Genomic DNA, 15,936 nt, shown 5'->3' with positions numbered 1-15,936 from the left:
AGAGCCACAAGCTCTGCTGGTTTTTGTTTTCAACTTTAAAAACAGCACCCAATTCAGACCCAGGCAACCAGGAGAACTGAATTAGCCCTGTAATCGACTGCTGTAATTGATTAGTTATGCGCATAAGGACAATGAAAACCAGCAGGGCCTGCGGCTCTCCAGGACCAGGACGGCAATCCCCTGTTCCATGGGCTGTTCCACACCCATGTATTTTACATTTACCTGTGCAAGCTATTGTATACTTCAGGCATTTTGAACACCTTTGTACCTTTTTTTGTTTTGGAAAAGGGGGGTGGGGGTGGGGGGTTGACTGCTACTGATTCACATCCGCTGTCCCTTCTTCATTCTAAAAATCCATCCGATGGCAACGCTGCTCTCAGGGGACGAACAGGAGTGAGACGAACGGTCCAATCACCACCTTCCCAACCGCGAACTCTTTGACACCTCTGAGCGTTTCGCAGACTCTCGGGTGCCCTCTGAGGTCGCCTCGCCCGAGGAGGACTTCTCAAAGCGATCCCGCCCACACCCTCAGCTAGGAAACGACACGGTGCTGAGATCCACTGGCTTGGCGAGGCGTATGCTGAGCACCGTTTGAATAACGTGAGACACCTGTGCATTGAGACTTTGGTCCCAAATGTGAGTGGCGGGGCGTGAGCCGTGATCATTGGCATTGTGTCGGTGAGCTCAGTGACCTCTCGACCATCAGAAGAGGGTGTTGATGTATGGCGCAGATTTGATGCCTGATGAATCGTCCAATCATAAGAAAGCCTGATAAAAAAAAATAATAAAGGGCTGTGCTTCAGTTGACATGGGCTGCAGTCTGACTGAAAGTAAACATGAGTTTGGCCGACGCGACACCGAAAAGGGATCAATGCCCCTTTTTACTTGCTAGAATTACCCAGCGATTGATGGCGGTCGGGGAAAGTGTTTCTTTTTTTTCTTTTTTTTACTGGGCCAATTTACCATTGATTCAGCAGAGCTCAGGCCTGTCTCTGTACCCACCTGAAAGGCCAGCGGCTGCTTGGTTTTAACTCTGTACGCTGTTCATCGCGCAGGAGGAGTGCATTCACTGCACAGCGGGCGCCTGATGGACCAGCGAGGTCACTTTTGCGTGACCAGACACGGCCGGTTATGTCCCACGCTGTGTGCGGGTCAACACTGACATGGCCAGGATTCTAGCCAATGGGGCACAGGACTTGCATTGCACAGTGGTTTAGTGGAACAAGCTAGGCCCTTATTTGGAACTTGGTTACATTTTTAACCTATGCTGTCTTCTGCTGTGTCCCTATGTGAGATGTGGTGGTAGTGTGGTTAAAGGTGGGTCGAGAACTGGGTTTGTAACCTTAAGGTTGGGGTTCGATTCCCTGGTCGGACATTGCAGTTGTATCTTTTGAGCAACGTACTTAACCCAAGTTCGTTTCAGTGTATTGGCCAGCTGTAGCTCTGGGTAAGAGTGTCTGCTAAATGCCGGAAGTGTTAATGTGACAGCTTTCAAAATTAGAATTTCAGCTGTTTGCACTTCTGCGTTTGGTTTCGCTTTGATTGTGGGTTTGCGACTTGAGCATGATAATTCTTAGGTCTAATTTCAGCACACCCAATCCCACCCAGCGTGAATATTACAGTAAAAGGACCTTCCTGGAACGCCCTCAGCTCAGTCCTCTCACTCCACCCTATGGTATTGTTGAAACTGAAATTGCTGAGTCACGGAATGCTTCTTCCTCACCCTGGGGGTATTTATTGGGGAATTCCCTCCAAGCTGCTTCCAAGGGGCTGAGGATTCCCTCCAAGTTTGGGTAGCAACCCTGAAAACAGGGTTTGAATTACAGGGGGGGATGTCTGACCTCCCTAATTTAGACTTGGACCCCCCCAAAAGCGGTAAAAACGGGGGGGTCCTTCTTAACTGTAATCGTAAATATTACAATATATTTCCCATCAGTGGTGTCACTAGGGTTGGTGATAGAACCTGGGAATTGTTTGCAAGATGGCTGATTGACATCATATTGTAAACACCGTGTACAATAATGTGAGTTTATCCAGTTTAACATGTACTCCAACATTTCAATTCTTCCCACAGTCAGACAATATTTAGACATAGGAAAAACAAAAGCTGTGAACACAGTACTTCACAAAAATACAATTCTTCCACCGTTAAAACCGACAGCAAAAAAGTGAAAATAAATCTCAACCATAATATTCAGTATCAAAATGTCCCAAAACAAAATGTAGAGGCGAGCTTCCACGTTACTGAAACAGAACAGAGTAAAATAAATCAATTTAACATCACGGATCTAGTTAAATGAGTGAAAAACACCGTTCGACTTACAATCAGATTTATTGCGATCTATCAGCTTACAATTATAAAACAGACATCGCCGAGCCACATCGATTCTATTACCGCCTACTGCCACCTCATAAGCCACTTTACACGTTTCACTGTCAGCAGTGCCTCAACACAGATGTCTGGTTTTATCGGATGTGGTCACATGACTGCTCCCAGTGCACCGTGGGAAAGAAGTCGATCAGCAGGCAACTGTAGAATTCAACATGGCTGCTTCGGGCTGTCACTAAGGGGAGTTGTTTTCAACTTAGAGGCGCCTTAGCCTTGCGAGCGAGCCGTGGAAAATCCTTCCATAACCTGGTTCATCGAGGATCACGATGGCGCAGTGCGTACAGTCTGTGCAAGAGTTTATCCAGGACTCGTTCGTGCCTATGGTGGCCGTCCTGTGCAGCGAAGATGCGGAGAAAGTGACTCGTAAAAACAACCTGAATTTCTCCGAGCTGGTGAGGCCTTTTTGTAGGCTCACCTCTGAAGGTTTGTGTTTTTAATTTCTTTAATGACACGCATGATGCATGCACGCGGAGGCGTATTAGGCATGTAAAAGTAACGTGTGTGTTTGTAGCGCTCGTATAGCTAACGAATGTTATCCAGCTAGCTGCCTTTTCATTTGTCGCTGTCACAAGCTAAGCAGTCAAATGACAGGAAGGGCTGGTTTGTGCTGAATTTGAGCAAACTAGGCCTGCCCGTTCTCCGACCTCGTCACTTGAGAAGATTCATTAATACTTGAAGAGTTCGGCATTATAATGCCGCTGTGCCCAGGGACGCTACTCTCATTTGCTCTTTTATGTAACGTTTCGGCTGCTGGCTAAGAGGCCTTGTAACTTAACCAGTACCAGGGGCTCAGAACCGGCATTATTGCTAACAGTGCAGCTTAGCTGCACCCCCTTATCATGGCAGCTAGCAAACAAGCTAGCTGCTAACTAGCCTGCTGTTAACGGGAGTAATTGCTAATGTACTGGTTAGGTTATTAGCTAAATAGTTAGCAATTTAAAGGTGTCGCGTTTAATAATATAGCAAGCAATCTGGGCAGCTAACTTATGCGTCCTGAGAGACAGGCATGTTTTCAGTGCAGAAAAACACATTTTAACAGTTAAGCAAATGTATTCAGCAATTTGGATTTCTCATTTCTTTTAATATTTCAGTTTTGCTATGTACGCTAGGTATGTAATCTATCGTGTCTAGGTTATTAATGGGTGGTTATTCATTGCTAGGTTAGCTAACTAACGTTACATGGACCATAGTGTAACGTTATTGTTTTATGCATAGTGTTTGTCGTCCACTGGATATTGCCTCATATTTTAGAATGTATGGATCTCAGAAAAGCCTTTAGGGACATTGATATTTGAAAAATACTTTCCGTTGAACTAATAACATATTCGTGCAATTTCAGCTGTTTGTGGGTCTAAAATAGTTTATTTGTAGCATTGTAACATTTATTGCTATAGGAGTTCCCTATTCTTGTAACGCTCGCTAATATCTTGCACGTTTCTGCAACCTCTCTCAATCCTTCAAGGACTATGAAGAACCAACCGACGTATTCCGATGTACATAACAACGACGGTATTTAAAAAAATCAGAAGTGTGTGTGTGTAACTGGGGGAAAAATATAGACGCCCTCAAACAGGTAAATGTAGACACACACTTTCGGGTTCGTTCGTTTTTCAGGGTGCTGCGCTGGAGGCAGTGCAAACCAAAACTCCCACCTCGTTTCAAATGAAGAATTTGTGTGTGTTTTTATTGAGTATTGTTTTACCGGCGGCTCGCTCCGCTTCTCCGTTTAGGGGACGCGCGCGCGCTGGTAGAGAAAATAATGCCACTTCGAACGCAGGGCACCCAGTAACAGACATTCAATCATGGCGGATCCACAGAAACCTGCTTTCAGTAATGCACTGCTTTTCAAGTTCAGGAAAACCTATCAACTTTAAGATTCGATTAGTGAGAATTGTATTAAAGCTGAAATCATAAATATTGGGAATATGCTTGTTTAATAAGGACTTATATTTGAGTTCAAACCTAGTGATTATCTTACTTTCTTATGTTTGCTTGTGGGGACATTGTTTTTGTAATTTCTATAGAGGGGGTTGAGGGAAGCCAAGTCTTTTTAGAAAATTTTAGGAATTTGTTTACTGTCCTGGAGTCTGCCTGATCTCTTATAGGTCCCTGTTGAATACTTGAACAGCACAGTACTTTCAGACAGTGCAGTTCAATTACCGGTGTTCGAAACACGGGGTCATTACGCAAGTACTCAGTCGGAACATTTATTTCTAGAGCTAACCCGGGATTAGCGGATCCACAGCAAAGCTTTTGCCCTGAACTGAATTATGGGAAACGTAGTCCACAGACTTGTTCAGGTTGCCCAATCCCTCTGACCCACTGTGCGTCAGCGCGACTCCCTGGTTGGCAGGCATTGAGTGCAAATTCCCAGAGATTATTTGGATTGGCCGCAGGAGTTTTAAATGAGATCTACTGTCCTGTAGGGCTTCACTCCAGCCCTGACACAGCACACCTCATTCAACAGCTAGAGATCTACCGTCCTGTAGGGTTTCACTCCAGCTCTAACACAGCACACCTCACTCAACAGCTAGAGACCTACCGTCCTGTAGGGTTTCACTCCAGCCCTAACACAGCACACCTCACTCAACAGCTAGAGACCTACCGTCCTGTAGGGCTTCACTCCAGCCCTGACACAGCACACCTCACTCACCAGCGAGCGATCTTGTACTGCCTAATTAGTTGCTATTAGAGTCAGGTGTGCCAAGTTAGGGCTGAAATGAAAACCTGAAAATGGTTAGATCTCCAGGAACAGGGGTTGGTTTTTTTTTAACCACAGGTCTTGAGTGTGCATTTCCTGCGCAGCGGTGTAGGCGATGGCGTTTGGTGGTGGTCAGAGTGACCGAGCAGCGCCGCCAGCCAATCCGATGGCGGGGAAATGGGCGCGGTCTCGCCGCTCGGCACGCGGTTCTGTTTCAGACGTCGCCGTCTCCTCTGTGTGGGTCCGCGCAGGTCACATGAGGGACCCCAACAACCAGATCCAGGTGATCAAGAACCTGAAGATCAGCGTGTCCAACGTGGCGACGCAGCCGCCCAAGGCCGCCGCCGTGCGCCGGCTGCTGGACGAGGTGGTGTCCGCCAGCCAGCCCGCCGAGGGCCTGGTGGCCAACGTCATCACCGCCGGCGACTACGACCTCAACATCAGCGGTGAGTCCGGCCGCAGGGGGGTACAGCTTCCTGTGCGATAGAATGTGGCAGCAGGAAGTGGTGATGGTCGGGGGTGGGGGGGCAGTTTTGCTGGTTCTGACCAATCGCTAGCTTTGCCCATTTTTACGTTTGATGGAATTGTATGGAACTTTCTGGAATAAGCCACTCCCTCCCCCAATCCCATCGCAACACCCCCCCCCCCACTCCCCACCCATTGAAATCTCAGTGGAATCCATGGTCTGCCGAACACTAGTTTAATAATTATGACCGAATGACTGTACAATGTGTTCATCAGATAAGCACAGGAGCAATTTCATATGAATTATTATTTCAGCATCACTGTTTTTCAGAGTGCTGCTTTCTGTAACTGTATATGCGTAGAGGATTTGTTAATTTAGTCGGAAATTCTGGCAGTGGCTTAATTTGAATATATTATTTTATTTGATACATTTTTTCACCACTATTTTTCTGTTTATTAATTTTTCTGACCCCTTGACCATGGGAGGGTGGAGGGGAAGCAGATACTGTGGGTGATTGGAAATACCCTGAAACAAGATGGCTGCCCTCAGCCTTAGCAAAGGACACCCCTCATCCCCTCTGCATGGTGACTTTGGGGAGGGGATGAGGGGGATATTTAGGTGTGGGAGGGGAGAAGCCGCGGGTACCTCTCTCGGCTTTAGTGAGCGGGTCCTGTCGTGCTTTTCGGACGGGGAACTGAAATGATCTGGACAACCGAGGAAGGCTGCAGCCGTCTCATTCAGCCATTTGGCCCTGTGTGAAAGGGGAAGTGCGATTCACATTCCACCCTCCAGAGGATTCACAGCGCTGACGTTTTAATACTTGAAAATTCTGAAGTTCTGAAAATTCTACTTGTGTTGTCAATCACATTTTTATTTTTAATCTTTATTTTATTTCTCTTTCTTTTTTGTTTTTCTGAAAAAAAAAAAAAACCTTCCGGATGAAATCCTGGTAAGAGACCACTCTTCCACATTCAGTCAAATATGTGAATATCTGAAGGAATGTGTAGCCACTGCAGGCGGGCTAAAACAACGCTAACGATAACAAGGGCTAGTCTTGTTTCTTCAGCGTTTGTGCTACGTCAACACAGATGTACTTTGGCTCAAGTTTTGTAGGCGCTAACTGATTGTGCTAATAAGTTTAAACTACCTCTTCTGAGTCTACATTTAATCTTCCATAACACAACCCCACCCCCCCCCCCCCAACCTCCCCCAAATGCTTTTTGAAATTAATCTGTCCTGATGAACCCTGTCTTTTCCCTATTTACAGGACCAGTACTGCTCGTTTGTCCAATCCTCAGTTTAGGTTGAATGCTGCCTGTCGCCGTGGAAACGCGGTTAATGATGTCACAATGTATCTTATTTCCATCAGATCGCTCGCTTAAAGCTAGTGTTCCGTGGTACGGTAGTTGGAAAGAGACACTGAGGGAGCTGAACACTTCCGAGTTCTATGCAGGTATTCTCTCCAGCTGGTGTTGGGTAACTCCCGCTTTTCCGTCCCTGCGTTCCTCCTGGCTCCCTGAGTCTGCTAACTCTCCTCTCTGGCTCTCTCTCTCTCTCTGAGCTCTTCCTCCTCCCCCCTTCACCTTTCTTGCAGTTTTCTTTCAGGGTGTTGGACGGCTCTTGTAGAGTTAGCTGTACTCGGTTGTGTGTGTGTGTGAGCGTGTGCGGGTGTATATGTGTGTAGAAAATGAGTCCTTACACTTAAGCTAAGTGTAATTTGAAGTGGTTACAAAAAGTAATGGCAGCGCATTGGACAAATGGCCTGAAATTGGCTAACTAGGCCCTTGTGTGATTCGCACCTTTCCGATACCCAGTTTTACACACAAGAAAAACTGCATTCCTTCCGAGCCAGGCTGATGAGAAAGGAAATTGGCTGTTGAAAAAGACCTGTTAGATCTGTGTCAGCGTTGCCTGGTGAGGATGAGGTAATATCTACGGGGCTATTGAATGAAAAGTCACGTCTGTTGATGGTGATTTTTAATAATAGAGAGAATAGGAAATGCATGGATTCTTTCTTCATGGGACCGTGGCGCATTAAATGCGTCTCCTCTCTGTCGCATTAATTGCGTCTCCTCTCTGGTGCATTAAATGCGTCTCCTCTCTGTCGCATTAAATGCATCTCCTCTCTGGCACGTTAAATGCGTCTCCTCACTGGCGCATTAAATGCATCTCCTCTCTGGCACGTTAAATGCGTCTCCTCACTGGCGCATTAAATGCATCTCCTCTCTGGCGCGTTAAATGCGTCTCCTCACTGGCGCATTAAATGCATCTCCTCACTGGCGCATTAAATGCGTCTCCTCTCTGGCGCATTAAATGCGTCTCCTCTCTGGCGCATTAAATGCGTCTCCTCACTGGCGCATTAAATGCGTCTCCTCACTGGCGCATTAAATGCGTCTCCTCACTGGCGCATTAAATGCGTCAGCAGGCCGGCCATAATTAGCAAGATGATGCGACACACACATGCGCCTGTGAGGACATCGCAGGGTGACGCAGCCTGCATGCGACAGAGAGCGGTCCGATGCGTTCGGTTTGAGCCGTTACCGCCGTTACTCACTTGAGCCCGATATTACTGCGCAGCCCTGCGGAATGGGAACCGTGCGATCGCCAGGATGGCTGCTGCCCGAGTGCCTTTTGTAACCACCAGCACCTTCTCTCTAATCACGAATGAGTCCCAGCCGGACAGCGGTCGCGCTAGCCTTGGAGAAATAGCCAGGGATGAGCCCGTCTGCTCCGTGCAGGCTGGTCATAGGAGCAGCAGTGAGCAGTGTATCTGGCTGCTCGTTAAACCGGTGGGACTGAAGACTCCACTGACTGGTGGAGTGGCTGTGTAGGCCCCACAGGAGTGGCCTGCAATGGCGCCCTTGCATTTTGTCCTGAGAAACCGTGAGAATTCTGCATCTACCTCGGATTTTTAAAATGTGTTCATGTGCGTGCGAGGCCAAGTCCCCTGCTAGCTCCAGAGCTAACGCGACCGCTGTCTGAGCTGTGAAGTGCAGTCGCTCATCTTATAGACTTCCAGTGACTTCCTGGTCTTTCCCTGGCACCGTGTCCCGTTCACTGTGCAGTAGCAAATGCAGTCGCTGTGCTTTGCTGTTGCTCAACGCTGTTACACAACTGGCTTTGTTATGTAATGCTAGTGAAATTTGGACCAAAAAAAACAAAAAACAAAAATGCCTTGCAGATTTGGTCCATTTAAGTAGCCTACATGTTTCATGCAGATTAAAGTTGTGTACCAGTTTTTTTTTTCTGATTTGGTTGTTATAAGGTGTATTGTACTGTAATGTCTTCTCCTTAAAGCATAAGTCTGTATTATAACTGAAAATGAGTTAAAGTTGGAATTCTTTTGGCTGTGACACAGAGAGGGGAAGGTTGTTGAACCTTCTCAGGTGTTGTTGAACTGGGCTTAATACGTTTGAAGTTTTCTGTCTAGCTCTTCCTGGCTCATATTTTTGTTGGGTCATGTTCAGTAGGGGAGGAAAGACATGCTGTTTGGTCTGATTGAGTTGAGCTTCCCCCCCACTCTAATGAAGGAGCTTAATTGAGCACCCATGTGAAGTCAGCAGCCTGGTGAACTCCTCCTTGGCAGATGTCTTCAAGTTTATAGTTTGGAGAAGTTTATTAATGACAGGAATAATGATAACCTGGTGTGTTGTCAGATACAACTCTGTGTGTTAATCTTTTTAGTGTATGTTTTTGTATGGCAGAATCATGCCTGCCAGTTTAGGCCATTTTGGTTACAGTGAGATGTTTGTTCTTTACCAGGAGCTACGTAGTCAGAGGGGGATTTGAGGATTTAGTCCATCTTATGCATGTTCTTGGTTTGTTTTTTTGGTTGTTTTGGTTTGATGTGTGATTTTCTTACCCTGGTTCTGCTACCAAATTTTATGGCGTGACGTTTATGGTAGAAGTGTTTACTTGCGACAGCACTGTTTCCCTGTAACTTGACTTTGCTATCTGATTGAACTTTGTGTGCTATTCTGCCGTAGAGCCAGTGCACATAGCTGGGGCATAGTCAGTCGATAGTCGCAGGGTTGTTTTTTGTTGTTGAAGAACATCCTGTTTGTGTGCTGTTTTTTTCCCCCCTCAGCAACCACCCCTTGGTTCGAGGCCTACCGTGAGAACTTCCTCCAGTCCATGCCGGCGTCTGAGCACGAGTTCCTCAGCCACTACCTGGCCTGTATCCTTTCCCCGGCGGCTTGCTGAAGCCATGCCAGTCCTGTGCGACCTCCCTCCCTCCCAGTGCTTAATTAAAAGGACGGCTTTCTCTGTGTCTGTGGCTGTTTTTGAAAGGCTGTGGCTAGTTGTGGCTCGGGGGCCGGTGTTTTTTCCCTGACGCGCCCCCCCCTCCCAGGCATGCTGGTGGTGTCGTCCCGCGAGGCTTCGCCCGTGGACCAGTTCCTGAAGCTGTCCCAGGAGCAGCACCGCATCCAGCACAGCGGCGAGCACAGCTTCCCCAAGTGGTTCATCCCAAACACGCTCAAGTACTACGTCCTGCTGCATGACATCAGCGAGGGGGACGAGCAGAGGTACACGCACCCTCTCTCCCCCCTCCTTCCCCTCCCCCTCCCTCCTCCCCTCCCCTCCTCCCTCTCTCCCCCTCCTCCCCTCCTCTCCCCCTCCTCCTCTCCTCTCCCCTCCTCCCCCCCTCTCTCCTCCTCTCTCTCCTCCCTCCTCCCTCCTCCCTCCCCTCCTCCTCCTCCCCTCCTCCCCTCTCCCCTCCCCCCTCCTGTCCTTGCTGATGAGGCTGAGAGTGAAAACAGAGCTGGCACTGTCGGTTCTGTTTGGGTCAGACGCTACACTGCCGTGTCAGACCTGCCTGTGTTTACTGTCAGCATGGCGCGGAAGCCATTGATCCACCCCCCCCTCCCCCCCTCCCCCCTGCTGTGTGGGGGGTGCAGTTTAATGTCCTGCCGTATCGATTCTGGCTGGGCCGTATCCTGAGCGCGCTGCTGTTCTCCCGCTGGCCTGCAGGGCGGACACCGTGTACGAGGACATGAAGCAGAGGTACGGGACGCAGGCCTGCTACCTGCTCAAGATCAACTCGCGCATGTCCGCCTCCGCCTCGGGCGAGCAGATCCCCGACCCCTGGAGCCAGTACTTACAGAAGAGCAGTTTCCAAAACCAGGTGCGTGTGTGTGTGTGTGTCTGTGTGTGTGTGTCTGTCTCTGTCTGTCTATCTGTCTTTCTGTGTGTCGGTCTGTACTTCCTTTGCTTCTGTTGTCAAATTTCCATCTATGATTAGGTTTATGTAAATAAGCATCAACTCTGATTCCTCTGATTCTTTTCCAGTTTTTTTCCCCCCATTTTCCTATTTCCACTATCTTGCTTATTTATAATCATTTATAGTAATATTTTTTTCTCAAAGCAGCTGCTGAAGGTGGTTACCTGTGCACACACTAAAATCAGCAGTGAATATTTGGGGATTTAATTTTGTTCCAGTTAGCACTGGGCAGGTGACAGCAGTGGACACAGTCTGCGGCATGCTTGCTGTACTGTATGTGGTGCTGTAGCGCGCTGTCATTTGTGCTGGGCACTGGAAAAACGCTGAAATGCCTAACGGTCTTTTTAGGACTTGCATGAAGAAGGTCCTTCTGCCATGGTGAATAACACGACCGTGGAGAACAGCACCAGCGCAGGGGATGTGGACGGGCTCGAACCTTCAGCCAGAGGTAAGCCAGCGCGCATTTTACTCTGTTAATCTTTTAGTATTTTATATGTGTGTGTGTGTAAAATACTGTAATACTCTCAATAACTCTCAATGCGATAACAACAATAATACTGTTTTTATCCACTGTTGGTGTGTAGTAGGTGCTTTATAGTGTAGCGTGAATGTCTGTATGTGTTCATCCGGATTCCTGTTGAAAAAGTAAAATTCCTTGTGTCTTAAAACAAGCCTTTTCCTCTTTCAGATGGGGTTCCCAACAACTTCGACGCCCACCCCCTCCAGCTGGACCACCCCAGCGACCCCGGGGGTCCCCAGGAGAGCCTGGAGCCCCTGAAGCCGCCCGGGTCCGAGGGCAAGAAGCAGGCGGGCGTGGCGCCGCACGGGGCGTGCCTGACGCTCAACGACCACGACCGCATCCGCCAGTTCATCCAGGAGTTCACCTCCCGCGGCCTGCTGCCCCACATCGAGAAGAACATCCGCCAGCTCAACGACCAGGTGAGGGCGCCCCCTGCTGGCCCGGAGGGTGGGGGGTTCTCGCTGGGCGGCAGCAGCAGATTGGGGGCTTCAGGGACCTGGCGTGTGGTCCCGTGGCGCGGTTTTAGGGATTTGGGCCGGTCTGGGTGTTTGGTGACTCCTGGAAAAATAAAAAACGGGTTGCTCTTTTTTTACGGTGCCTGTATGTCAGGTGTGTTGTCGTTAGACCCCACAGTCCCACAGCCCCAGTGTTTATGTAGTGTCTGAGCCGCGGGGAGCATCTGTTACTGCCGCGGGGTACTTTCCAAATGAAGGAAAGCCAGCTTGTGTTGAAGTGTACCGGGTAAGAATGCCAATGAGGGTTCTAATCTGCTTCTGCATCCTGAAGCACCACCAGCGCCCCCTCTACACAAGCTGGTCTTTTCTGAGATTAGTGCAGGGCTGGCAGTTTTGCCTGATCAGTCTGACTTCTCTGAGTTATTTAGGTTTTAGGTGCTTCTCAGCCGACTGGAACAGACTGGGTTCAAATTTCACTTTCACTAGAATGTGCTTGTGGTCACTCAGTCTGTCACACGTGAACGCACACACTCACGCACACAGACAGGCACGCGTACACGCACACACACACAGACAGGCACGCGTACACGCACACACACACACACACACAGACAGGCACACACAGATAGACACGCATGCACAAAGTGTGTTGTAACAGTATGACAAAGTGATTTATTGCAACCCTAATTTGGCACTTCCGACTAATTCACAGCTTAATGAGCTCTCCAGCTGTTGAGTGAGGTGTGCTGTGTTAGGGACAGAGTGAAACCCTTCAGGACGGTAGACCTCTAGCTGGTGAATGAGGTGTGCAGTGCTCAGAATGTATGATCTGTAGTGAACTTTCTGTTACCAATCACTATTTTTAAAAAATGTTTTTATTTTTTCCCTCGAAAGCTCGTTTCCAGGAAAGGTCTCAGCAGGTCCTTATTTTCTGCCACCAAGAAGTGGTTTGGTGGAGGCAAGGTACCGGAGAAGAGCATCAGTGAGCTGAAAAACACAGCTGGCCTTCTGTAAGTGCACCTCCTCTCCTCCCCTCCCCTCTCCCTCCTCCTCTCCTCCCCTCCTCTCCTCTCCTCTCCTCTCCTCTCCTCTCCTCTCCTCCTCTCCTCTCCTCTCCTCCTCCTCCTCCCTCCTCCTCCCCTCCCCCTCCCCTCCCCTCCCTCTCCCCTCCTCCCTCCCCTCCCCTCCCTCCCTCCCCCTCTCCCTCCCTCCCTCTCCTCTCCTCTCCTCTCCTCTCCTCTCCTCTCCTCTCCTCTCCTCTCCTCTCCTCTCCTCTCCTCTCCTCTCCTCTCCTCTCCTCTCCTCTCCTCTCCTCCTCTCCTCCTCTCCTCCCCTCCTCTCCCTCCTCTCCTCTCCCTCCTCCTCTCCCTCCTCCTCCCCTCCCTCCTCCCTCTGTACACAGTCAGCTACCGTGTGCCTTCTGTGGGTGGGTTGCAGTGAGTGTCTCCCTGCCGCTGGGTTTGATGTGGAGGTGAATGCTCGCGTCTCCCTGGTGACGGTGACTGGGGACCGTGTTGTGTTGCAGGTACCCTCCAGAGGCCCCGGAGCTGCAGATAAGGAAAATGGCCGACCTATGCCTCCTGGTGCAGCACTACGACCTGGCCTACAGCTGCTATCACACCGCCAAGAAGGACTTCCTCAACGACCAGGCCATGCTGTACGCCGCTGGAGCTCTGGTGGGTGTGCACACGCTGTCCAAATATGCGTGCTTTTCTGAAACGAGAGCGCGTTTTCTGATTCGATGATTGGCTGACGGTACGATTGGTCATGATGGATTTATTCCGGTTGGTGGTCCGCAGCTGAAGGAGATGAAGTTCGGTTACATGGAACACTCTTCATATTGCAAAAAAAGTTTGCCGTTTGAGCGTGTGTTTATCATGTGCCTTTTTCCCCCAACACTCATTAACAACCTGTACTTGTCCTGGTAAAATAAACGATAAATAAAGTTAAAAAAAAATAATTTTTTTGATTCCAGGAAATGGCGGCCGTGTCGGCCTTCCTCCACCCCGGCGCTCCCAGGCCGTATCCCGCCCACTACATGGACACGGCCATCCAGACCTACCGCGACGTCTGCAAGTACGCGCCTGCGCCGACAGGAAGTGATGTCACTGTGCAAACCGACGGTCGTGTACTGTACGATATTGAAGGCTGGGGACACACGCGTACATGGCTGTCGTCATACTGCACTACTGTATTGACCTCTTGGTGCATGTAAAGTGAAATCAGGAAATGAGATGCTGGTAAAGTGCATTGTGGGAAGTGGCGTTTTATTCCTGACCGTTTCTAAGAAAACAGCGGAGAAGGGAGGAGGTTTGTTCATTTGGATTTGAGTCCCTCGTTTTTTTCTTTTTGTTTGTTTTGTCTGTGGGCGGGGGGAAGAGTTCAGAAAAAATAGCAGCACGCATTAATTGTTGAAGACATTGAACCATTTCTTTCTTAAAACTGCACAGTTCCCCGCGCTCATGGTATCCGTGGTGTTTTCGTTCGGCTGTAGGAACATGGTGCTGGCCGAGCGGTGTGCGCTGCTCAGCACCGAGATCCTGAAAAGCCAGGCGAAGTACTCCGAGGCCGCCACCCTCCTCATCAAGATGACCAGCGAGGTGAGGAGAGCTCCTCTTGTGATGTCACCCGTGTTTTTGTGAGGTCATTCGATAGCGAGGAGGGAACGGCGCTGCTCTGCGATGGCGCTTGTGCTTGCCATGTAATTTGATAGTGAGAGGAATACTGCTCGTCATGCCCATCTGTGTTAGTGATGTAATTTGATAGTGAGAGGAATACTGCTCGTCATGCCCATCTGGCGTTTGTGATGTAATTTGATAGCGAGGTTGGGAGGGTGCTGTTTGCGATGTCATTTGTGTTTGTGAGGTCATTCGCTGCTTGATGACACCTGCTTGTTTCCTACACAAAGATGTGGAAGGAGATGAGTTTAGAATTTTAAAAGCATACACTAGATCATTTAGTCTTTATAGTCAATGTATTTGTAGAGTGGTGTGCAAAAGTCTGGCTCCCCCCCAAGTCAAATTGCATGTTTCTAAGTGGTGAAAAATAGTCTGATCACAACCTCTATTGGGAACAAACACAAACATGACATGTTTCTGTACGACTTCATGCAGGATTACTTTTTGTTTGCCGAATTGAACGGGCTGAAAATAAAAAATAAAACGATGAAATGTGAAACGTTTTCCATACCGCTGTGTATGAGACTTTTTGGCGCAGTCTGTGTTGAAGAGCAGTGAAATGGCGGAATCGGGTCAGTGTGGTAAGGGGGAGGAGTCAGCTCTAGGTCAGCCCGGCTGGAGTCAGGGGGAGGTGTCTGACCCGCTCTCTTGCGCCCCCTGCAGGACTCGGACCTGCGCAGCGCCCTGCTCCTGGAGCAGGCGGCCCACTGCTTCATCAACATGAGGAGCCCCATGGTGCGCAAGTTCGCCTTCCACATGATCCTGGCGGGACACAGGTTCAGCAAAGCGGGACAGGTACAGAGCCCGCCCCAAATGCTCGAGTTTCTGCTCCCCCCACCCCAAACGCATGTCATGTTCATTATTACTCCCTCCCCGTGCAGGGAGAGGTGGCGTTCATTAGAGTGGTCTGCAGGTGCTTTAGACCTGAGGAGGCTCGGGGGGGGGGCTAAGCGGATTACACTGTCAGGATCTATTAAACGATGACTGCAGTTACCATGGGAGGTGCCGGGAGAAGCACAGTGGCAGGCTTTTAATGTCACACTGGTAATGAAAATGAATGCTGGGAGAAATGTATTTATTTTTAACTGTGTGAGTGCTCATGTGGGGGAAACCCCCGCGTTGGCCGTTTTGTTTCGATTTTGTGTCTGGTTTGAAATCTTATTTGACTGCAACCAAATGTGGCCAGCAGAGGGCGCTTCATGTAGCACAGATTGAGCTCGTAGCTGTTCGCTGATCCAATTTTTGTATCATGTGCTGCCTTTAGAAATGGGTAATTTTCCTAAATGAAATCAGACCAAGACCTGAGGCGCATATATTAGATTTTGGAATGGGATTCTGATTGGGTGAATCAGACATGCTACAGTTTAGATATGGAAGGTGATATGCCAATGAATAAGGAAGTCTGAAGCCAAAAGAGAAATCATTACTTGTGATATGGTAATGTAGCTGGTGCGGTCCCCCTGTTTTGTAGTCCCCCTGTAGTTCGGTCCCCCTGTATTGTTGTCC

General features: G+C 49.0%; 1 protein-coding gene across 5 annotated transcripts in view; it reads left to right on the top strand.

Annotated features, from left to right (window-relative positions):
- Positions 1–2,489: 2,489 nt before the first annotated feature.
- Positions 2,490–15,936, top strand: part of trappc8 (trafficking protein particle complex subunit 8) — a 34,112-nt gene continuing 20,665 nt past the window's right edge. For 2 of the 5 annotated variants that reach the window (XM_064333828.1, XM_064333827.1), the window contains exons 1-13: positions 2,490–2,812; positions 5,342–5,536; positions 6,926–7,009; positions 9,644–9,733; positions 9,908–10,082; positions 10,528–10,681; positions 11,126–11,225; positions 11,466–11,716; positions 12,647–12,762; positions 13,278–13,428; positions 13,728–13,828; positions 14,247–14,352; positions 15,094–15,225. In XM_064333828.1, the coding sequence (XP_064189898.1) occupies positions 2,656–2,812; positions 5,342–5,536; positions 6,926–7,009; positions 9,644–9,733; positions 9,908–10,082; positions 10,528–10,681; positions 11,126–11,225; positions 11,466–11,716; positions 12,647–12,762; positions 13,278–13,428; positions 13,728–13,828; positions 14,247–14,352; positions 15,094–15,225 (1,812 nt within the window). In that variant the 5' untranslated portion in view covers positions 2,490–2,655. The remainder of the gene's footprint in view (positions 2,813–5,341; positions 5,537–6,925; positions 7,010–9,643; positions 9,734–9,907; positions 10,083–10,527; positions 10,682–11,125; positions 11,226–11,465; positions 11,717–12,646; positions 12,763–13,277; positions 13,429–13,727; positions 13,829–14,246; positions 14,353–15,093; positions 15,226–15,936) is intronic. The other 3 variants (XM_064333831.1, XM_064333830.1, XM_064333829.1) reach the window with 2 other exon arrangements.

This window comes from Anguilla rostrata, chromosome 4, assembly GCF_018555375.3.
Source record: "Anguilla rostrata isolate EN2019 chromosome 4, ASM1855537v3, whole genome shotgun sequence".
Lineage (NCBI taxonomy): Eukaryota > Metazoa > Chordata > Actinopteri > Anguilliformes > Anguillidae > Anguilla > Anguilla rostrata.
This window is presented reverse-complemented; position numbering and strand designations above follow the sequence as displayed.